General features: G+C 41.4%; 1 protein-coding gene across 1 annotated transcript in view; it reads left to right on the forward strand.

Annotated features, from left to right (window-relative positions):
• MYH10 (myosin heavy chain 10) overlaps positions 1-24,959 on the forward strand; it is a 96,322-nt gene that overhangs the window by 28,032 nt on the left and 43,331 nt on the right. The window contains exons 7-15 of the mRNA XM_019542830.1: positions 589-652; positions 2,038-2,136; positions 4,832-4,975; positions 5,264-5,359; positions 10,363-10,481; positions 10,966-11,118; positions 11,640-11,813; positions 16,246-16,419; positions 19,947-20,061. Coding sequence (XP_019398375.1) covers positions 589-652; positions 2,038-2,136; positions 4,832-4,975; positions 5,264-5,359; positions 10,363-10,481; positions 10,966-11,118; positions 11,640-11,813; positions 16,246-16,419; positions 19,947-20,061 — 1,138 coding nt within the window. The remainder of the gene's footprint in view (positions 1-588; positions 653-2,037; positions 2,137-4,831; positions 4,976-5,263; positions 5,360-10,362; positions 10,482-10,965; positions 11,119-11,639; positions 11,814-16,245; positions 16,420-19,946; positions 20,062-24,959) is intronic.

A 24,959-nucleotide genomic window follows, 5' to 3' on the forward strand; every position in this document is an offset into this window, starting at 1 on the left:
CCCCCACAACAAACTTACCAGCCCGACACTGCTCTCCAAGCAGCCAGTCTGCACTCCTGGGTGTGCGCATGTACACAGCATTTATAGGCGACATTATCAGCCACATGGGAAAGTTACCACTTGCCACCTGTATGCTAGGATTTTACTTAAGCTGCTTGCTTGCTTTTTGTTTCTTCTGTTCCCCTTCTCTGCACCCCCCCCAGTCTTTCCTAGTGGTTTTAATGTTGAAGCTGAAAGGAGGTAGACAAAGAATTTACTTCAGAAAAGTGTATTTCCAACTGGTCTCAACACACTTGTGTACCTTTCATCTATCTGAAAACTTAAATGACACTGGAATCCACATGAACCTCGAATTACTTTTTACCAGAAAAAAATATTGTTTTATTTACAGTACATCTGATTTTATAATGGTTTAATGTTTTTAAAGGAATATAACTGTGCGTAAGTGGTATCTTGTTGCTTTGTAATCTATACCAAATGCATATTAATCATTTTAAGACTGAATTGTAACAAATTGCATTTTTAAGTAGGAATATGCTTTAATATAGATGATGGCAATTTCAGGAAACTAACCTGTTTCCTTTGCAGGGCAAGTTCATCAGAATTAACTTTGATGTTACTGGTTATATTGTTGGGGCCAACATTGAGACTTGTATCCTACTTCAGTAGTATGACATCAGAATGAATGCTTCCATTGACCTATAATGTATTTTTGTTGGAAAATAGGAAAATAACTTATCTTTTTTGTCAAGAAGTGCTACTCAGAACATCACAATTAATACCATATTTAATTGATTCTAAGATGACTTTGAATTTAAGATGATCCCCCCTTCCCCTTCAACAATTAGATTCTAGACCAGGAAAACTAAATTTTAGAATTTTCCATGTCTAAAGTCTAATTGTTGGTGAGTTGACTTAATTTTGTCTCAGAATTGAGTAAATATGGTACTTACTAAAAACTACTGGATTGTCTGACTATATTCTAAGGATGCAGCATATATAAATGATTTCCTTATTCTGAAATGTAAATTCATGAAAAGGTACAACTTTAAACAACAGATGTGTCTTGCAGTTGAGTGTTCATTGCATATTCAATAATTCACTTGCAGACCCTAGTTGCTACTAAAGTTGCAGGTAGGGTGAGTTATATAGGCATCTTAAAAAACCAGTTATAGGCCTCACAAGAGGATCTCTGCTATAAAGCACAACAGCTTTCTTTTTGTTGATGAGCACCAAACAAACCTCTCTCTAACACTTTTGGGTATGTGTAGATGAAACAAGGGCCCTACATTGAAGCAGTGGGTTTTTGAAAACGCTGCTTCAATTTAGGGTCTCTCCCCACCCCCCCGGTCATGCACACACCCTGCTGACTTACCTGTCTCTCTGGTGGTGGGGAGGGGAGGGCGAGCTGCTGGTGGGTGGAGTGGTCCCTGGGGTGTGGAGGAGCTAGTTCTTCCCTCTGCAGCAGTGGCAGGGCCCCCCCACAGGCAACTGCCCATGCGCACCCAGGTCTGGTGGTCCCAGGGGACACCGCAGCTGCGGAGGGAAGCACTGGGCCCACGCACAGTTCGGGCAGGCAGGCTCAGGTGGGGTGGGGCAGGAAATCAGGCACACTGCTTTTCTTGGGCAGAGTCTGCTTTCCCAGACTGCTGCCAGGCTGCCTGCAGGGCTTCCTGCAGAGCCACAGATCTGCACAGAGCTCGGTGCTTCGCTCCATGGCTGTAGGGGTAGCAAACTAAAATTCCTCGGAGGAGTTTTAGTTTGCTGCACCCCAAGTCATTTAAGGTGCATTACACCACCAAATTTTCTATAGCGGATGGAATTTAATGAGCAATACGCTGCTGAGGCATGCAAACACCAACACCATTAAAGCAGTGCAAAAGCATTTAGCCCACTTTAAAGTATTGTGCACGCACGCCCCTTGTTTCATCTACACACCACCGTTGCTATTAAATTACATCATTTATTTTGAGGCATAGCTTTTGAATCTGTCATATAAAGGTGTGAAGTGCAAGTTCCTTAACTGCATATGATCAGACTTGTTGGAAAAATCTCGTGCTGTTCGTCAGGCCAAAGATGAAAGAACATTTCATATCTTCTATCAGCTGCTAGCAGGGGCAGGAGAACACCTGAAGTGTAAGTCACAAACCCCATTTTGTAACTTCACTGTGTAAACTCTAAAGCTAGTAAGTTCAGAAAGAACTGAGTGAAGTATGAGCTGTGTTATGGGCTTGAAAAAATAAAGGTCTGATGGAGTGAAAAAAGGACAGCTGTTTTCACTCATTCATTTATTCACTTACTCATTTTATTCATTTGATCATTCATTCATTGTTATACTGCAAGAGATCTATTGTTCAGATAATTTGTTGCATGTCCAGAGTATTGTCCATTCAACTTGCACATCACAAGTTCTGGGCCAGTGCAGGCTATATAAGGCTTTGTGGCTCATTCAGTCAGTCCACTAACTCCTAGCCAGGAACTGAAACTAAAGTGTCTGCAGGTGGCCAGTGACAAAGCATATTGGTAGCAACAGCCAGATGCATACTGGGCAGAATTCCAAGCCATTGGTCAAAACTCAATGAAAGGCCAAGGAAAAACATTTTAGTGTGGTACTTATTCCAAGAGTTGTTATCAGCTGCTGTTGACAGTGAATCCTCTCTCTTCCTCTGTTTAATTGATGTAGTTTTCACATACTACCTAAACATTCACACTAACTTTCCAGAGGAGTGGTTATGGTGAATAACTCCATCCCTTATTAACTAAGAATTACCATTGCATGGTATAATAACTAGGGCTGTGCAAAGCTTCAGTCACTGATTCAATTCAGCCCAATTTGGCAGCCAGATCTCCGAATCAAATCAGGAGACCGTTTAAGCTCTCCAAATCAAATCGGAACCCTCCAAATCGATTCAGAGAGATTCAGTGATTCGGATATAGACACGGCTTTAAATGTTCTTTCTACATACCTCAAGACCAGGTGGCTCATGAATGCTGAGATGCTGGGGCAGATGGAGCATCCCACAGAAGCACAAGGGGGTCCCCAACGCGCTTGGCGGTGGACCCGGAAGCAGGCCAGAATCACTTCTGGTCCACTTCCAGGTCCACCACAGAGCATGTGGGGAAGCCTCCCACACTCCTGTGGGATACTCCATCTACCCCAGCATCTCAGCATTCATGAGCCACACCTGGTACCTTGAAGTATGTAGGAAAACCATTTAAAACTATGGCCAAATCGCTGATGCTCCAAATCAGCACTGAAACTTCAGATTTGGATTCAGCCAAATAGAATAACTGTCCCTCAATTCGGGCCGGATCTGAATTGAACATGGCCCATTTCATACACCCCTAATAATAACTACTTTGAAGATGTACTGCTTTTGAGCAGTGGCTGATCTTGGCATTTTAAATCAGTCAAGATTAACATAAAAGTGGGTCAATATTTTTAGTTGTGTGTGTGTGCAGACTAACATCTACTAGAGCATTTATCCACACATGAAGGTTCTTTTTAGATTCAGTTTGCTTACAATTTTAAAGCATAAGCTGATCAGGCGCAGCTGATCCACTTCATTGGGCAACGTGCACAACACCAGTCATCTCACTCATTGATCCTGTAGGACAGTAGGCGACATTCCCCATTTGCAGAGATGAATCTTTGTGGAATGCCTCTGTTAGTGGAGAAAGCCACGATTTCCTGGCTTACAGAGATGTGTCCTAGTGATTTGCTGGGAGAAAAGTCAGTCAGGCATTCCCAGGGTTTGCAATTTTGGGGCCCTCAAACCCTGGGCACACCTGCCAGAGGCAGCTGGTGAGAAGGAGTAGCCAAGGACTGCCAAAGCTCTTGTGCCATAAAGTTAACAAGTATTTACTGCAATAAGGCAGCAGAAGCTATCACAGCCACCAATTTGGGCATTTTATGGTACAGCAAATTGTATAGATGTCTATTTGCTCTGCCTTTGTGCCACCCCAAAGGTTGTTCTCGTGGCATAAAGGCAATATTTATTTATACCCTCAGAGATTCACACATATTTGGAAATGCACTTTTGAAAACCTGATTTTTTTTTCCCCTTAATGTTAGAGAAGCCAGTGGTTTAGAACATCAAGGTGATCATTAACACTTAGAAAATACTAACATTTTAATTTAGTTTTTACTTGGATGGCCATCACACATGGGTAGAAGGAACATGCATGTTAAGGCCTTCTTTAGAGGATCTTAATAATAATGCAGTAACACATAGACAGGAAAGCATGTAGTTATCCAGCGCAAAGACCTAATCCAGGTAGTTATAAATCCAGTTGGAAGTAACTGCATCTTTTTAATATTAAAAAGATAGTGAAGTTGGCTACATATCTTGGAACTCTTATCTTATGTCTAGAAAAGTTTTCAGCCCTTTTGGACTCAAGTCATGTCGCGTTAGAACTCTCAAAATTGGCAGCTCTTAGTTTGCTCTTATTTTTCCACACACAAAAAATAGAGGAATTCTTCTGTTGCAGAGAACTCTTAAAGACCACAAGAAGCCAGTATATTTCCAACAGTGGTTTTTCTACCTGAAATCTCTGGGTGTATCCTTTGAATCATGATTATACACCTTTTGTGTAGCACTCTGCAGCACCCTTAAAGTTCTCTCGGCACCCTGATTTGAGAATCATTGGTCTAGAGTTAGAAAAAAATGAACTGCTGAGTTGGTATAATGGCCTATAATCATCTCATTTAAATGCCGATTCATTAACTGAATAAAATGGTATTCTATTTTTTTGTAAAGAAAACTAAACTAAATGAAAAATAAACATGTGCAAAGCTTTTATCTTGGATTTAATTTTTCCACCGCTACAGCTGACTTGCTGCTTGAAGGATTTAACAATTACAGATTTTTATCCAATGGCTACATCCCCATTCCTGGGCAGCAAGACAAAGATAACTTTCAGGAGACTATGGAAGCCATGCACATAATGGGCTTTTCCCATGAAGAGATCTTATGTAAGTTATTAAGCTCTTGTGATTTCCAGAAGCCACTTGGTTTTTGCTTTTTGTGAAGGTATCTATAAACCAAATGAAAAGTGTTGACAGACTTAGCTGATCTAGCTTGAATGCATCAAGAGTCTATGGTAAACATTTCTTTACCTTTTGCCTTATTTTAATTCTTTTTTTTTTTTTCCTGAGCTTATATGCATGCTGAAAATATGGGTGGGAAGTATGTATATGAGAGTGTTTGGTTAAGATGACCCTTATTCTGTCAACTGCTGTGTTGTTTGTCTTTTGACACAGCAATGCTGAAAGTGGTGTCCTCAGTACTGCAATTTGGTAATATTTCCTTCAAGAAGGAGAGGAATACTGATCAGGCTTCTATGCCAGAAAATACAGGTAAATTGGCCGTATTTAAGGGCCTCTTATGTGTTGTATGACAGGTTGTTATTTTTATGACTAAAATGTATTCATCATGCATCAGAGTACAAGTACAATTTTCTGAGCTTCTGTAAAGTTCACTGCCAGGGAGAGGTCTTGAATATAACAGTATAAGGAAGCTCTTAAAACTCTATTATTCTCTGCTGTCATCTTCATTTGTACAGAAATTAACTCTGTCAGCAGACACCAAAAGTTTTACGTTCCTTCTGAATTCTGAGCAAGTATTGTACTTGTAGCTTCATTAATTGCTTATCAGCAAAGGCTTAAACAACAGGAGAAAAGTGTGCATTTGAATTGCTTTATTTACTTTGACTCTTGACATTGGTTATGTTGCCAGATGTCAGAATCCTGAATCTATACAGAATTTCCTTTGTGACATGTCTGAAATTAAACACTGTATTTAGAATATCTGATTTCTGAAATGGCAGGGCAGTGTGACCTAGCATTTATTGTATCAGTGAATGCTTTAAAGGTTAGTTAGTTTAGTATTGGAAGGGCTGCTTAATTATGGAGACTAGTCCCTCAGGATGTTTCAGTCTAGTACTGGGGTTCTAGCCTTCTAAATCCTGTTGTGGAAGGCTTCATCTGAAAGTAATTTAAAACTCACCTGAACTTCAGTGAATTTTGGTTGTTTTGATGTCCAAAGATAGCGTTGGAATCTTTTTTTTCCCTTCCCTTTTCTTTAAATGAATAAATAAAACATTAAACTAAGCTGTTTAGACACTCTAAACAGCTGTGACTACAAGCTCTCAGTACAAGCTCTCTTACTGGCCCCTTGTGTTAGGAAAGGCTGGATTTCAGTGGAACTGTATTTAGTTAGTCACTCTATGCTCCATATTAATGATGTCATGAGTTAATAATTACCTTTTGTAATTAAGATTTCAAAACTTGATTTATAAAGCAAATAATTTTTGTATTTAAAATAATTTTAAGTCAGATGTTTGGCATGTATCTTTCCACAGTATCCAAATAAAAAATATTTCAATGCAGACACGAGAACAAAGTTGTTCTTATGTTTCTGGGTTTAAATTATAAACCATTATGATTTGTGACAGTACCTTCTATATAAATTCCTATCAGGTTGAAAAAGTCTAGCTAAACACAATTAAACAGGCACCAAAAACCTCCTATAAATGGTCACAACATAGTATTACGTAATTGTCTTTAAACAGAGCTGTTCCTTGGGGTCCCTGCAGACAGTGCTGTACAGGCCCCACCAAGGGTGCCACCACTACACACAGCTGCCATGTGCCACCAGCTTTGCACTCTAGCCACTTGCCAATCCCCCTGCCTACACAGGCTTTTATGCCCTGGGCCCTGCACACACCTAGGGATGGCTCTGCCCTTAAAGATGCACTTATTTCTCTCTACCCCCTTGATTATTTCACAGATTAATCCAGGCACATTGCAATTTTAGTTCATCGGAGAGATACTTCAGGGGTAATATTCCAAATCTGAAAGAGCAGAATTTTGTTTTTAAGCAAACAGGAAGCTTTTCCATTTGGATAGGAAGCAGAAATAATTTCCAGACTCTCTGCATGTGCAGGTAAAGACATGACTGGATCTAATGCATGATCCACACAATTGCACTTCCTGCCATGGCACACATGAATAGCAGGAGATATGATTGTGGGATTACACATTGAATCCAATTACACCTTATTGCCAGTTTAAGGGGAGCCCAATCCTGGGCTTTCCCTGCATCAGCAAAGAGCAGGCACCCATGGCTGGGAGCCCCCTTTGAGGGCACAGCTGGGACTGAGAATCCCTGCAGCTGATGGGTTCTGGGTCCTGGCTATGCCTCACACAGAGCTCTGTCAGCTGCAGGGTGCCTCATTCCTGTCTACAGGTGAAGCACTAGCATTCCCAAGAACCCCATGAGAGCCCAGGGGTTTCATGCAGCACCGAACCTTGGGGATTATGGTAGCCACATTTCCTAGGCCTCGGGGGTTTCATGCTAGGCATGGTACATCCCTGTCTGTCAGCACTCAGGCTCTCAGCTGCGGAGGAGACCCTATTACATGTGCAAATTAAAGCTCAGTTGCAACCATCTGAAAAATTAGTACACATTTTTGACCGTCTGTAAACTTAGTACACATTGGCTAACTTTTTAGCTGATTGGAGCTTTTTATCATGTAATAGCTACTTTGCAGGTGTAGCTGATCTCAAGGTAAATGCACAATTACACAATTAATTGTACAGTACTTGTAACACACAGAGGGAGCCATAAAGCCACAGATGTCTTAGGTTAAGTCAGAGGTAAGAGAGAGACCCAGATTTTATACTTGCATCCCTCTGAGATGGCTATAGACCAGACAGAACCAAAAACTCCCTCCTGTGGAGGCTAGCTCTCTGGCCAGCCAAGAGGGAAAGCAACTTGGAAACATGGAAAACAGGCAAGAGGGAGCCTGACTGACTGGCTCAGGAAGGTGCATACTGGTCTGACAAGGGGGACTGAGCCCTTGTCTCTGCGATGTGTGTATTTTTTGCATTACATTGGGCAAACTACCTAAATGGTACCAGTTGCAGAAAGCAGGCTTCATCATGTCATACTGTACACAAGAAGGAGGGCTCTCCCCATTGGCTGAAATAGATGCCCAGACTGGACTTTTTGGAAAACCTTCCAATGGCAGTCCTCATTACAGGAACAATTTGTTGGAAGATATTACCCAGAATCCTTAACAGGGAAGAGTGTGTGTCTGGGGAGGAAGAGAGAGCCTGATGGATTACTAGTAGCAAACCTCAAGGTCCCTGACTTTCCATGATGGAGATAAACCCACGTGTGTACATGATTCAGCCTTTTCCAGTACTCTGTGGCTAGTCTACCTTGCTGCATGGGATACCAGCTAACTCTTGTTCACTGTCCCACTTTCTTCTGCGATACGACTTGCTGCAACACCCAGTTTATACCAGAGGGTGGAGTTGGGCATGCTAAGGATTGGTGTTTCATTTTTGGAATGCTCTGTGCAGTGTAAACAAGTCATCCCCCTTAGCCCCAACCCCCTAGCTTGCACTGCTGCAACTCCATGAAGCTAGGTCATTTCCCTATTACTAAAATGTAAGTCATGGCATTACTCTGGATTATAACTACATGACTTCAGCTATAAGTCAGTGTCCATGATGCATTTGGTTAAAATTCATAAACATCCTTAGGAGCAAGAGCCAGAACTCAGAGCTCCCAATCTTCAAGGGCAGGCCAGGACCCTCTTCCTTGGGCTGCTTCTCTGCATGCATTTCTTCTGGCCCCATAACTCTAGCTGTTGGCTGCCCAGTGCCAGCTTCAAGAGAAAGAGGGTGGGAGATGCTATGCCCCAGCTATGGACACTTGTGAGGAGACATAAGTCCAATGTGCTGGAGGCATAGGAGGCATGCTTGCAAGCATCCAGTATGCTAGGGCATAGGAGGCATAAGTCCAAGCACCTTGAAGCTGGTTGGGGGTGGGGAGCTCAGAGAGAGAGGGTGTCTGGAGCAAGTGCTTTAACTGTTAGTGATCCTCTTCATGCATAAACAGCCTATGTTGTCAGAGGGGGAGAGGATTCTAAGCAGCTGGACATTTTATTTAGCACGAGTTTGAATTTCCTATTAAATTGGATGGAAAGTCTCCTGCTTCCTGCATAGAGGTCTGTTTCCAGAGGCATTTAACTACCGTGGACAGGAGAGCTGTGCACTCTGCAGGGTTAAATGAGGTTAGCCTCAGGGGTGAGAGAGAAATTGTGTACTTGCACTCAATAATAGGATAAGAAAACTATGCCTCTTACATGAGCAAAATAAGATGCCTCTCCAAATTCTGGTAATCAGCACTAGAACTTTGTTAGCAGTATAACCAGTATATGGAACCTGGAGCTTTGAAGGTAGATTACAGTATGTTCAATACTAATAAAATGCAGGTGGTAATTTATATGTACTAACTTTCTAACACCTGTTCCAGAACAAGCAGTTTCCTACTTTGTAGAAGAGAAAATCAGTTGTTTTGTTAAATATCATATTGGAAAAAATAAAGAGAGGCTGTTGTTGTTATCATTATCATACTAGATATTTTCCTGAGGAGGCTTGGGAAACTTGAGAAAAATACTTAGCTCTAAACCTAAGAATATCTTAACCTCAAAAATGAATCTGATAGTCAAGTCCAAATGCCTATGTTATTAATAGTAAATTCAATTAGGAAAGAATATGCATATAGAAGGAAAGAGTAAAAAATAGTAGAGGTGTTGCCAAACCAGAAAAAGTCCATAGCCTATTTACTTAATAATCTGCCTTTCATATTGTCCTGTATCAGATACTTTAAACCAGGGGTGTCAAACTTGCATGTCCTTATGGACCACATCCAGATCAGTGGCAGCAGTGCCACATAGGTTATTAATACAGCCATTTAGTCACCTGCCACTGCTGAAATGTATACCCAACAGAGCTTTGTACCTAGGATTTTGGTGGTGGTGGTGGTAGGCGCTGCCCCTGCTAGCCATGCCCCCAAGTTCCAGCCCTTCCAGGAGCCCCACAGATGGAAAAATGTTCTGCATGGTGTGGTGCAGCATAGTCATAAATAGCCATAGCAATCCATTGACATACTTGCCTGCACTGAAACGCAGCAGTGCATTATAGGAAGCCTTAGTAGTATTGAGTCTGTCACTTGCTAAAATGTGAGGCTCCTACCCATTTTCTTAAGCTAGTAACATCTGGCATTCTATAACAAAAGACAAATGAATTGTAATGGAAAGCTAGGGGTCTGTGTCTATACACAGGCTCCTTACAGATATAAGCTATAATTTAACAACAATCAGCCTTGTATATAATAAGACTAATTTTGAGTTTTTAATAAAAATTACTAAGCCAGTCACAAGTTCAAGAGCCGTTTGCCTTAATATTCTAACTAGTTGCTGTGGCAATTTGAATATTCAAGTATCTTAGCATTTTCTTTTCTTCTTTTTCTTGTTTCTGTTTGTTTTTGGGTTTTTTAACTTCAGTTGCACAGAAACTCTGCCACCTCCTGGGAATGAATGTAATGGAGTTTACCAGGGCTATACTTACACCGCGCATTAAAGTTGGCAGAGACTATGTTCAGAAAGCCCAAACTAAAGAACAAGTAAGTTGTGAGACTTGTAGCTTTACTTTATTTCTATACACTACATTTCATTTAAATTCACTGAAAGCTGCTTAAAGTTAGTCATGATCATTCTAGTTCCTCTTTAAACAAATTATTGTATTAAATAGTTTTATTTGGCAAAACCAAAGAATGTATAGAATACAAGAAAAATCTTTTACCTCCTGCTGGTCTCGATTCTCATACAATTGTAAGTATCACATTTTCAGAACACCTAATATGTTGCTTAAAAATTAATTTGTTTTCATTGCTAACCAAATGAAAATCTGTACTGTTTGTTTTCTTAGTTCGGTGGAATTGACTATATTACACTTCTAAGTTCTTTTGAGCAGTTATTTGTGAAAACGTATCTGTTATTTTGATGTTTAGTACGATTTTAAAATCTTGAATATATGTTTATTATAATATGATTTATTCCAAAATATTCTTATTTATTATAATAAGTGTAATATATTTTGACTTCCAGGCAGATTTTGCAGTGGAAGCCTTGGCAAAAGCCACCTATGAACGTCTCTTCCGCTGGCTTGTTCACCGAATTAATAAAGCTCTGGATAGGACCAAACGACAGGGAGCGTCTTTTATTGGCATTCTGGATATTGCTGGATTTGAGATCTTTGAGGTATATCATAAAGCAAACTATTAGGAAATAATGCATATCTTTACAAACTAGTTTCCCTGTAAAGCACTTGCGATAATTTCTGATTTGACTGACAGCAGTAAAATGATTACTTGCAAGATGCAACAAAGACTTCATGAAGTATTTAATTAGTTTTAGGAAATGTAAAGGTTGTGGCTACTCTAGCTTATGATGGCAAAAACTGAGAAGCCACAATTTCTATTCTTGAAGTGTATCTACCCGTGAATAACCATCTATTTTTTGGTAGCAGGTTTTGGCCAGAGGTTGGGGGGGTTGTTCCTGTTGCATAGCAGTCTTCTGTCCACTACAGGTGATGGTGGTAACAGTATTTTGCCAGTGATTTGAACTATTACTGAATAATTTTACACCTGGCAAACTTCTTATAAAATTAAAGGCAACTATAATAGAATGAGATCTTTACTCTGTGAACATTTCTTTCAATGTATGTAATGATGATAAACCTGCTATTGAATTATTTGACTCATTCACTAAATATTTTGTAGCTGAACTCTTTTGAGCAACTCTGTATCAACTATACCAATGAGAAGTTGCAGCAATTGTTCAACCACACCATGTTCATCCTGGAACAGGAAGAGTACCAGCGAGAGGGTATAGAATGGAACTTCATTGATTTTGGACTGGATCTGCAGCCTTGCATTGATTTAATAGAAAGGCCTGTAAGTTTTGTTTGGGTTGTGCCTTTTGTGTGTGTACTTTTCTTTCTTTTTTCCTTGTCTTCTCCAGGCCAGTTATGGATCCTCTTTAAGTTGTCCTGTCAAGTAAATTAATTCAAACATCCAGTCACTGATAATAAACTATTAAGTAGTAGAATTTGGTTTCTCAACTTTGCTCACTGACATAATCCTATTTGTATGTGAGGACATGATGCATGTTGCTAGGAGACATAAAGTTAAATACTTTCACCTAGTATCTTTTAAATTACTAACCTAGTCTTTTTTGCTTTCATCTTCAAGCTAAGCTATGCCTAAATATTTTAGAATGTTTAATATGTTTGATTTAGGGTGAAGTCCAAACTCGAACGTCTGTATGCACAAAACTCCCCTTAACTTATGTGGGTCCAGGTTTTCCCCAGAAATTTTCCTTGTGTAGGAGTGAGCTTTTAGGAGGCCAGTTTCTCAGGTTTGTTTTCACTGTACCTGGCTAAATGATTCTAGTGGTTGCTCAGTATGTGAGGGTAGAGTATTGCTCCAATCTGTTTGCAAAAGGCATTAGAAGCAGTTTAAGTCCAGGATGCCCACCAATACTGAGAGATTTTTTTTTTACCTCATCCTTCCCTTCCATTTTCCCTTTCTCCAACAGAGCCAGGACCCACAGTTTATCCTAAACTTCTGTATAGAATGACAATAGTCTAATGAATTATTAAGCTGTTGTAACATAATCTTATTTTGTGTTGGAACTCTCTAAAATATAGTTAAAAGCAACATAGACCAGAGACTCAGGGCAGTGTTACAGGTTACCTTTTAAACTGTCATAAAGATGCTTACAATGGGAGCATTCTCCCATTAAAGTATGTTAATTCATGTTAAGTACCCTATAACCCAGAGGTTCCCAACATTTATGTGCCCAAGGGCACATTGGAATTTAAAAGAAAAAGTAACGGGCACCGAATTATAACAGCATTTTTTGTTGGAATAGTGATTTTTTACTGCTTGTGAAAATGCATGTGGGCACCTGACTAAACCTCAGGGGACACCACAGTATCTGTGGGCACCACGTTGGGAACAGCTGCTTTAACCATTTTACTTATGCCACTTCTGGTGGGAGGTATCTTTTGATCCATTTTATGTAAGTCATTCCTGGGTATTGCCATTCCTGGGTATTGCTAGTCTCCTGCAATAAGATAAACTGTTCCATTTTTGTTCCTGCAACATCCTAGCATGTACCAATCCCAGGCCTTTCCACTCCTTTGTTCCATACTTTAGTTGATCTAATAAAATATATAGGATTTACCCAAAGAACCTTGTCTGCCTTTGTTCCACAGGCAAACTTTCAACCCTCCTGAACTCTATTGCCAAAGCGGGTGGTGATGGCCCCAAGCCAAACCCCCTCTTGCCCCGAGTGGATGCAGCTGCAGCATACCCTGACCACTCTGAGCATGCAGGTGCAGCTCACCAGTTTGCTGCTTCCTTTAGCACCCCCATGCAAACAATAGCAATCCTACTACCTGTTAGAGGTGTGCAGAGTGGACCCTATCTGATTCAGATTTGGCCTGAACTGGGGACAGTGATTTGATTTGTTGACTCGGATCGCTGTCTCTGATTTGATTTGGCTGAATCTGAAGATTCGATGCCGATTCAGAGAACCAACGATTCAGACATAGACGCAGCTTTAAATGTTTCTTCTGCGTACCTTGAAGTACCAGGCGCAGCTCATGAATACTGTGATGCTGGGGCGGATGGCACATCCCACAGGAGCATGGAGGGTCTCCCACGTGCTCAGCGGTGAAGCTGGAATTGCATCCAGTTCACTTCCAGGTCGGCAAAGGAACATGTGGGGGGGGCGGGCCCTGCACCAGCCTGGCTTGGCAATCAGCCATGGGGGGACCCCAGGTGCCCCCTCACCCCTGGACACAGGAGGCACCAGTTGCCAAGCTCGGGGGCATAGGGGTGCCCCCTGGCAGACCCAGAAGTGCTTGTGGTCCACTTCTAGGTCAGCTGCCAAGCGCACTGGGGAGCCCCCCGCGCTGCTGCAGGATGCTCCATTAGCCATGAATGGCACGTGTCCCCAGTGGCTGGGGGGCATGGTGGCAGCAGTAAGCAGGGGAGCTCCCAGAGACGCCAGGGGGGCGGGGAGTGGTGAGCGCCAATTAAGGGTCAGCAACCAGCCACCAGCAATGGTGGTCAACAAGAATTGCGAATCCCCCACAAGTGCCACGAACTATGTCAGTGACACCTTTCTGCAGGGGGTGCACCGCCATGCTTGGGGTGCACGTGCACCCGCATGCACCCCTGCGTGTCACTCCTGCCATTTGCCCCAGCATTCACGAGCTGCCTGGTACCTTAAGGTATGTAGAAAAAACATTTAAATCTCTGTCTATCTCCGAATCAATTCGGAGGGTTCCAATTTGATTCGGAAAGATTTAAAAGGTCCCCAGTTTGATTCAGATTCAGAGATTTGGCCGCTGAATTAGGCCAAATCTCTGCTGAATCGAATTGGGGACTGAAGTTTTGCATGGCCCTACTACCTATCTCCATTAAAAATATAGACCAGAGAATGGAAACCACCGGGTAGGCTGCAAACTGGTTCTCAGCTCTATCTCAGCGTGTCATGCATGCAGTAAGCCTGCTAAGTCTCGGCTCTGTCCTGGTGTGAGTAATACCCCAGCCCTCCCCACCACTACCAACCTCCACTCCCCCATCTTAATTCAGTAAAACACATGCAAGATTTTGGTCCTTAACCCTCCTTTCTCTTTACTTCTCCCCCCTGTCCATTTACTTCAAATGTGTTTTGGTCCTGCCCCTACCACCTCCTGGCTGCAAAGTGAGGGAAGCCACAGTCACCATGGTGGTTTTTCCACATCTGAGCTACATGTCACCCTCTCCTCTCCCAGGAAAAGTCCTGGCTCTTGTCCATGCTCCCGCTCACCAGGCCTTCTAATGGAAAGTCAGTTGTGCAGTCTGAGTTGGCATTAAACCTTAACCCACGGCTGCTCTGAAATTGTTCTTACCTTTATGACTTATAACGTTCTACGGTTTTTAAGTGTTTTAAAGGTAACCTGCAACAGCACCCTGAGAAATTCATAACCTGGCACTGCATGCTTGCATGCCAACAGTCCATACAAACAGGGATTGGTGACGACTTCCTGTGACCAGCATTTCAAGCTCTAAGTCAGTCTTCTCATAGCTTTTTACATTTGAGCTATTTTGCTTTTACTGGGGCTTTATATTCAGCCATTTGTATTCTAAAGTAAACTTTACACTTCTTAAAAATGGCCGGTCTACTTTTACCAATAGCATCAAGGTCCAATAAACCTTTTTTTTTTTTTCTTTCTTTCTTTTTAAGATTATCAAGGGGAAATCTTATTTCAGTTATCACTTTGGAGGGCTTTGCCTCTTTGGAAGCAACAACTTTTATTCTGCTAAAAAACCTGAGGGGAGAACTGTGGATGTTTTCAGTATCTGGATGTTTAGCATGAATGTTCAAAAAATTCTCAAGAAATTAAGAGCCAGCTGTTGTTTCCTCCTTAATATTCCTGTAAATTAAGTTGTATGGTTACACAATGGCATACAATTGCCTCATACAGCCATACAGGGGCGACGCATGTGCACCCCTTCAGCATGGCAGTGCACCCTCTACAAAAAGGCGCTGCTGAAACTGTCGGTGGCACCTGTGGGTGGTTGCCGCTTGCCCTTCCCCACTGGCCGCTGCCGACGCTGTTGGGCAGTTGCTGACCCTTGGTCAGTGCTCCTCACCCCCCAGCACCAGCAGCATCTGCGGGAGCTCCCCCACTTGCTGCCACAGGGGGCATGTGCCGTTCATGCAGCTGTATCTTACAAATTGTGTGGACATGCAAATTAACAGCAACTTGTTTTAATGTGTAAAATTTCATAAATTAATTTCTTGTATTTTCTTGCATACAAGACTAGCAAGAATCTGCTTCCCCTTGAAAAGATAATGACATACAACATATCCCCATCTGCAAATTCAGGATAATTATTGTTCCCTGTCTTATCTAGGCCTTGAAGATCGATACATTAAGATTGTGGGGTGCTTGGACCTTATGGTATGGGGTAACACCTTTTTTTAAAAAAGAAAAAAAAAACCTGTATATAAGTGGGGTAAAGATTTTGTGTTTCTCAAGACTTTTTTTAATGAAAACCATTTGAATTCTGTAACCTAGGGCTTCTACAGTTGTACTTTAAAAGGAATGGATCTGCCCTGTAAGTGAGGATGTTCTGCAGGATTTATAGTACATGTATCTGTCCAAAGAATTCTCTCTCTCTCTCTCTCAATTTTCTGTGTGTAAATAAAACTAAAATTTACTAAATCAGGTATCAACAATGGTTTTAACAGTCAATGCAGATTTTTTTTTTTAAAAAAACATGTTGGTGTAAAGGCTTACTTCAATATCTAATACCTCTTTCTTAGGCAAACCCTCCTGGTGTATTGGCTTTACTTGATGAAGAGTGCTGGTTCCCTAAAGCTACTGACAAGACCTTTGTGGAAAAATTGGTCCAAGAACAAGGATCCCACTCTAAATTCCAAAAACCAAGGCAACTAAAGGACAAGGCTGATTTCTGCATTATTCATTATGCAGGGAAGGTAAGGGTTGCATGGTGAACCAGTTGATCAGAAAATGACTGATCTGTTGTAAATAGAGATTTTTCTTAAAGGTTTAGTTATATTATCATCTTTTTTCTGATTTATAACACCCCAAATATAACATGCATCTCATTTTGAGAAGGCTCCAAGAAGGAAAAAAGATCTTATCTTAGCGTTTGGTTAAGTATTTGAGCTCTGAGGTCTACAGGGTTGGGGACTACATGCCAGGACTCAGAGCTTAGGGATTGGGAGCCACATGCTAGGGCTGGAAGCTCTGCTGGCATTGGGTCTGGGGTCTTGTGTCTAGGTCTGATATAGGCACATCAGCAACAGTTACAGAGCCAGTGCACAGTCCCAGACTCAGGTGCTCTGGGTCCACCCCTGTACAGATCCAGAAACTTGGCAAGGGAGGGAAGGAAGCTGCAGCAATTAGCACTGCACTACTTTGTCCCCCACTGCCCCTGCCAAATGTTCAGACCCATGGGGAGACCTTTTCCTCACATAAAATGAGTACTTTTAATTTTCCCCAGCTGGTTTTTGGGGGAAAATGTGCAGGTTATATGCAAGAAAATATGATATTCAGACATATGGCTCAAATGTAAGAAGAGTTTAGCTTCTTTCTTAAAGCATTTGGGAATTAAATTCATACTACTGAACCATACTGTAAAGTGTTAAAGCTGTAAGAGGATGTTAAATAAACATAGAAGAAATTTAAGATTTAAAAATAGACTAAAATGGTTTATTTAGTTCAATGACTATATTAGTTCACCAAGTATTAGTTATTGCAAAAATACTTATTCTATTTGATACTGTTTTGCATGGCAGCTGGATTTTTTGTAAGGGTTTCTGTTGAAAGGAATTTAGTTGCTTTGAAATTGGCATTCTTAAGGTTGTAGGTTTAATAGCTCTTGAGTTCTAAATCCTGTGCTTTGAACAGACAGGTTAGTGACAATACCAGCTTTTTACTTTTTCCCATCTTTATGCTTCTCTTTCTAAGTGCAGGTGTGTGAAGAGTCCCATTTAGGGCTAAAAATGTATTTTGGTCTTCATTACTCTTTCAGTCTTTGTTTGCTGTTGGGACTGACTGGACTCGGACCCCAGTTGTGAAAAAGGCAGCTTACCATGATGAAATGGCTCACTTAAGTCTGTAACTATTGCCAGTGTTTAGTACTTATATCATCTATCTAGTAGGGCTGTGCGAAGCTTCAGTCCCTGATTTCAGTTCGGCAGAGATTCAGCCGCCGAATCTCCCAAATCGAATCAGGAGATCCTTTTAATCTCTCCAAATCGAATCGGAGGCCTCTGAATTGATTCGGAGAGATTCAATGGTTTGGACATAGACACAGCGTTAAATGTATTTTCTATATACCTCCGGGTACCAGGCGGCTTGTGAACACTGGAATGCTGGGGCAAATGGAGTGTCCCACAGGAGCGCTGGGTGCTCCCCAGTGTGCTTGGCACTTCTGGTCCACTTCTGGGTCTGCCGGGGAGAGTGTGGTGGCCACAACCTCCCCCTTTCCCTCCCCTCCCCCGGTGCCCCCTTTGACTCGGTGAGTGGTGTCTCCTGCGGGCACCCAGGGTCCCCCCATGGCCAGTCACCGAGCCAGGCATGTCTGCCGCATGCTCCCCAGCGGACTCAGAAGTGAACCAGAAGCACTTCCAGTCCACTTCCAGGTTCACTGGAAGAACTTCCAGTCCACTTCCAGGTCCACTGAGCATGCAGAGGACCTCCCCCCCACCCCCACTCCTGTGGGATGCTCCATCCACCCCAGCATCGCAGCATTCATGAGCTGCACCTGGTACCTCGAGGAATGTAGGAAAAACATTTTAAAGCTGTGTCTATGGCCGAATTGCTGATTCTCCAAATCGGCATCAAATCTTCAGATCTGGATTCAACCAAATCAAATTGGGGACAGTGATCTGAATCAGTGATTTGAATCACTGTCCCCGATTTTGGGCCAAATCCGAATCTAATACGGCCCGTTTTGCATACCCATTACAGAGGCCAGATATGACTTGTTGCCACTGAATTTTTCTGTTTGTTCTAGAATTCTTTTCTCCCTGGGCTTCCAGGGTTACATGAACACTTCCTTTTCTGTAAATAATGTTATTCTGGTAGGTGGTTCCCCCCCTCACCTCCTCATTGTCAAAAAATCAGCATTTGTTATAGTTATGCTGATATATATGGTGTGTGCAAAATAGCTGCAATCAACTTCTGAGTGGATTTTACTTTCATACTTGACAGAAGGAAATCTCAGTTGAGAAAAAGATCTAAATTGCATTCTCCCTTTGCATGTACAACCATTTAGCTAGCTTCTGTAGGTGCTGTTGAGCTCATTGCATATGAATGTCGTATACACTTCTGTTCCTCATACAACCTGTCCATATGCTGCCTTCCCAACCTCCTCGGTATCAAACTGTCTGCAACTTCTGCTTTCCCTAATACTGAGAGTTTGTTATGACCTCTGTCATTTGTTCTGTACATAACACTTTCCCTACCTTCTTCCACATATGTGTTGGTATGGGAATGTAAGTCAAGGTGACAGCATCTTAACTGCATTTTAGAGTATGAGCCAAGAGTATTGTTTTGTTAGATGTCGGTGGCTGTCCTCAATCAATCATATGATCTGAAGGCAGAGAAGACTGAAGCTCTAGAAGTGCTCAACTGGTGGCAGAGTTAATACTTATCTTGTTAGCTGCCTTACCCGCAGTTAACAGGTGAAGAAACTTTGGTCTGTGTAGTTTTTAGAGACCTGGATGCTTCTGGGTTTTGGCTGCTGCTTGATTCTTGTTCCTAGCTGCTAAGTAGCTTTGAGAAAGAACTCACTGTATCTTAATGTCAGCAATTTCTTCCATAGTTGCAATAGGGAAGTTAAGAGATCACAAATAAGAAAATAGGCATTCTATGGACTTGAACTAAGAGATGTCACAAAAGACTATGAAAACCGTGATTTTTTTGGAGCAATACCATTCTATACAGAAAAAAAAATTTGAAGATTTCCAACCTAAAATATGTATGCTGTCAAGATAGAAGCTTTGTTTATTTTTTGTATACTTAAATAACAATGTGTTGTGTAATTACTATAGTCATCAAGCTAAGAGTATCTATTTGTACTAAACTGTTAACTTACCTTTTGTAATTTAAGTGCAATCATTTAAAGTCTTACCGCATTGGAGTTTTTTTGACATCTCCATAATGGGCATTATGTCCTACTGAGGCTTTATCTGAAAAAAGTTGTGATTTCATTGTTAAAAGTACAAAGACTATTAAAATTGCAAAATATATTTTTAATTTAAAATGTTTTATGGTACTTTTTTTGTTAGTAAAGAGAAATATACTAACCGTAGAACCATATAAACCTTAATAAGAGAATGGAAGTAAAACCTTTGAAAAGGTATAAAGGAGAAAGATTAAGAAAAAAGGACACCTTATTGTAAATTTTTTTTAAAGGCTAGCTTAATTTAAAACCTCAAGCCAGCAGTGTCCACTAAACTGTCCAGGTGTAATTTTGCTTGCTTCTTTATAGGTAGACTACAAGGCAGATGAGTGGCTCATGAAGAATATGGACCCTCTGAATGATAATGTGGCTACACTCCTGCACCAGTCTTCTGACAAATTTGTTGCAGAGCTTTGGAAGGATGGTAAGAGCGTACTCTGGGTGCACAACAATTTATATAATGAGATGTATCTTGTTTGAAAGGTGTTTTATGTTTACATGCTTTTCAGACCTTCAGATCATTAGTTTCTTTCTTCCTATTGGCATGGATAAAATGTTCACAGCCAAAAGTACAAGCAGGGGATCCAGTTCCTTCCATAGTATGAATTTGGTTCTTTGCACATGACCATCTCTAATGAGTTGCTTTTCACGTCCATTTCTTAAACTATTTGATCACTTACAGCTTGTAGAACTCATTGCTATGCATGGAAGTCTCGATTTCTAGATGAAACCCTATACTGGAGTGAGTCTCTTAGAGTTAGGTATAAGCATCAGTTGTGGTGGTGCTGTTGCTAACCAAGATTTGCATTTTGTGAAAACAGGACCATGATTATTTGCTTACCATAACAAATGGGAAGCCAATATCCTAGAAAGTCTGTCTCTTCAAACCAGAATAAGTTATACTGGTGTTTACAGCATAACACATTTAAAACTCCTTAATGCAATATTATTTTTATTGGACTCCACATTGACATTTAGTTAATTATCTACACATCAGCTAAACTAGCTGCATATGATTTTTCTTGTCCACCAAAGTAATTAAAGGAGCACAGTCTATACCCGTAACAGAACAGAAGTTTGGCATGCATGGACTGGTTTAAAAATGGCAGAACCTGGTCTAAAATTTTCACGTACATTTCCCCCCTCCCCCCGAGGACGAATGTACGTTATGTTTGCTACTGATTTGAACTATGTCAGTTAAAGAAAACCACCTAACTTGGATCAATCCTGCCTCAGGCTTTTTGAATGTCTGTACCTAGCCCATTTGTTTCATGATATAGCTATATCCAAGCAATATGTTAACGTTAAGTTTACTATTTACTTACAGGCTAAGGAATATCCCAGTGATTAGATTCAGCTGCAGAGAGCAAGTTTTTTGTGTGTACATATATAAAACTTGTTTTAGCCTGTAATCTGTCGTTTTATTTTTTTCTTTCAAGTAAATCTGTTTGCTCTGCAAACAAATGTCAGTCCATATAGTCAAAATCTGGATCCTCAGATGTTAGATATGTGCATGGAATATGTTCTAGCATAATTGTTTTTGTAGCACAATCTTAAAGTTTGCTTGCAGTTTTTAAACATGTTCTGTATACTAACTAAAGTGTCTTGTATATCTGCTCTTCTGTCTTTGTTTTTGCTGTTTCTCTGCCTTAGAGATTCAGAATATTCAGAGAGCCTCTTTCTATGACAATATTACTGGTCTTCATGATGCACCAGGTGAATGTATATAAAAACTATAGGTCTCCTAAAGGCAGGACTTTGTCTACAGGAAAACCATTTTTGCTCGTAGGCTTGCATGAACCTTTCATTCCATGCTAAATTTTAGATACACCTCCACAAGGCAAGTGTTTTTGAGTGCATACCTATTCAGTTGCTGCTGCATACATATAGCATCTGTATTTTATGCACTGCATTTTTTGTAGATGGAAAGGTTTATTGTTTCCTAGCTTGTGTTCTTAGATGATACAGAATTGCTTTTCAAATGGGTAATATATTCTAGTTAAAGACTTTTAAATAACTTATAGGCTTCTCAGTATCTTTATATTTATGTTCAATATCCCAACTCTTTAAAAACATTAAAAAATATTAAGAACATGTAGGTACCTTGAAAAGAAATACTTAATGTATGAGTCAATGAATGATGCTGGTTTAGTTAACCAGTGATTTGCAATGGGCTTCTTTTCAACTCCTTTGAGCTGTGCTTTTATTGAAAAACTCTAATGTTAATACTGATGTTTCTGTAAAACTGCCATAACTCTTTTTTGTGAGCAACTGAGTAAATATTTTACGCTTTTGATTGCAAAAAAGTCTTCTGCGACGCTTGAAATATTCTATCCTAACTCCTCAGTTTTTTTAAATAATTGAAAATTGGTTATCTTTGCAACCTGCCATATATCCGGTACGTCTATAAGCCATCACTATTTCTATTGATTTACAAAATAACTCAAGATCTCAAGATTTTAATCTTTAAACTGAACAAGAACACGTTAATGAAGGTAACTAATAGCTTTCCTAGGTACCACTCTTTCAGTGTCCACCATTGTTCTTTAAGGCTTCTCCAGATGTTGCATTTGTCCCAGGATATACACAAGCTTCCCACAGTGAATTACAGTATGTCAGATGTTGAAGGAATTTGTCCATTTTTATCTTGGGACAATCTGCCACGAAAATAGCAGATCCATGATAAAAGTTGCTTTTTCAACTGGGACAAATTTAACATCTGGCCAAGTAACAAGACCATCATCACTATCCAACAGTGCTCTGTTCTTTCTCCCCACCTTCTGTCATAGAGGTTTGCAGTCAATCCTGCCTCTGTTACCAGCTGGCCATAACTGAGACGGGGCTGCTGCTGGCAGGGCTTGCCAGGCTAGAGAAACTAGGGCTCTATTTTGATTTGCCCGCTTGCCCTTGAAAGGTCCCAATGTACCTTCTTCCTGGGGGCTGGGAAAACCAGTGGCCAGTGTGCCATGGTTTTTAGGCTGCAGCTGTGAACCATCAAGGTCCTGCAAGTGTACCAAGACTTTTAAATGGTGTGAGGGAGCCCAGATGTGCCCAGGTCCCAGGCTGCCAATATACCCTTCAAAGTCTCCAGTGCCTAGGCAGACACTAGGATCAGCTCTGGTCCCAACAGGGTAGAGAACAGAGTTGCATCCTACCCTGCAGTTGGATGGCAAGTGTGAGGGGTCGCCCTGCAAGCAGTGGTGGATGGGGGTAGGGGGCCTGTGCTCCCTGATAACCTCCCATTACTGCGTGTAGGGAGCAACCCCCTGCTCAACCCCTGACCTGTACCTCTGTGCAAGTAGGAGAGTCAGCAGCTGGTAGGGCTGGACAACCTGTAGGCCTCTGCCTTAATTGGAGGCTCACAGTGAGCCCCCTGGCAACAAGGGTGGTAAGGCTGTCTGCACTCTGGAAACTTCTTAAGTGGCTACTAATTGCTCAAGCACCAGCAGCACATTAAACATTAGGAGCTTTGAAAGGCTTCTGGGTAGCCCAAAACCAATTCCAAATGACTTTTTTGCCCAGGACCTGGGCTTGCAGTGTGGGGAGGAAGGAAGGTGTGGAGGTACCCCCTGGCTGGAGAGCATGCCTTTGTTGCACTTCAGCTGGCGGCTTTAAACATGTCATTCCTAAGCACCTGACTGGCTCTATTTTCATGCATTTAAAATAAAGCCTATAGTACTACTGGAGCAGTCTAAGGAAAATGTATGTTTACCTTTCTTTAAAAAGAAGCATTTACATTGTTAAACATTTCTCTGGTTTTTTTAATTATTCAACCAGATGTGAGAGTGACATGGGTAAACATGCACAATTAAATGGGTCAGCAATCTTGGGTGTAAAAGGGAACTTCAGCAATGAGATTTTAGCTGTTACTGTTGTCTTCATTTTTATAGACAAAATGTCTTTTAATATTTGAAAACTGCTGGTTTGTTCCATGTTCTGTAACATGGATTCAGAGTTGTCTTTTAAGCAACTCTTTAGTTCAGAATAGTAACTCTGCTTTCAGTTAAACATTTGGGACATGATCCTACAAATGCTTCAGTACATGTTTTATTTTAAGTACATAACAGTGGACCTTGTCAGATGGTTAGACCATGGAAAGGTGTTACAGTTGTACTAAGAGAAAAGCCTTTCTCCATATACAAAAAAAAGCATTCAGTCATTCAAGGGATTTATTGTGGAAGAGAACTGGCTCTTCTGCAACAAGGTAGACTGGATACCTGCTAGGAAGATCTTCCTTCTCCTCCTGGCTAACTTGAGCAGCTGTACACTTCACTCAGGACAGACACTGAAGGACTCACAGTCCTCTGCTTTCCCTCCCTTCCTCTCTCCAACGGTGAATCCCTCTTGGATCAGGGTCCTGCTGCAGGAAAATGGTCCCTCTGTCCTGCCAGTTGCCTTCCTGGTGGGAGTGGAGGGGGTGTTTTTCTGCAGGGAATTCTTCTGCGCTCCCAGCATGGTTGCAGGTGAGGAGAATAGCCCCTGGCTACCTACCACTTCCCTCCCCACCCAGTCATCCAAGTTAACCCAGAGGAGTATTGTGGGGGATACAGGCTGTGCTGTGGCATCAAGGCTCCTGAAACCTTTCCACTGTGGGAGAAAGCATCTGCCTACCCTGTGATCCTCTGGGTCAGCCCAGAAGAGTGCACAGAGCAGAAGTGTTTCTGGGAGAGTTCCCATCATGGGAGAATGTTCCTTCCTGCCTACCTCTACCCCATACTGCCAATCAGCTGTTTGGTGGAATGGGCAGGTGAACATTTTTCCAGTGCTGGAACCCTGGGCTGTCTGTAGCATCTGCTGTTTTCAGCAGCTGCCCACTGCCAGTCAACTACCTGCCCCTTTCCCAGGCACTGGGGAGGACAAGCAGTCAATTAAGGGTGGGGATTGCCCAGAGAGCAGCTGTCAAGTGGCTCATGGCTGGAGAACTTGCCCGGGGGGCTAGAATGAACACCTATCCATGGCCTTAAATGAAGCATATATAGATAGATATATACATATATGACAACTATACTAATAGAGTTTAGTATCTATTAGATGCTTTGGGCTTTACACTCCATGCTGTTCATTTCTCACTGAACACTACTTGCAGATCTGTTCAAGTTTTTTAATCTCCACTTGAGTAGTGGAGTTATGAAAGTAGGAATTGTGTACAAATCTGAAATAAAATGTTGTTTAGTAAATATGTGCAGAACCCAAAGGCCTTTGTTTTGTTTTGATGATTAAATAAACCTTTTCTGAAGTTTAGTTTATAGCAGCGCATCCCCCTGAGTGGAAATGTGCATTTCCCTGAGGACAAATAGCAGTGGGACTAATTTGTGCTGCTGC

This window comes from Crocodylus porosus, unplaced genomic scaffold, assembly GCF_001723895.1.
Source record: "Crocodylus porosus isolate Cpor-Errol unplaced genomic scaffold, CroPor_comp1, whole genome shotgun sequence".
Lineage (NCBI taxonomy): Eukaryota > Metazoa > Chordata > Crocodylia > Crocodylidae > Crocodylus > Crocodylus porosus.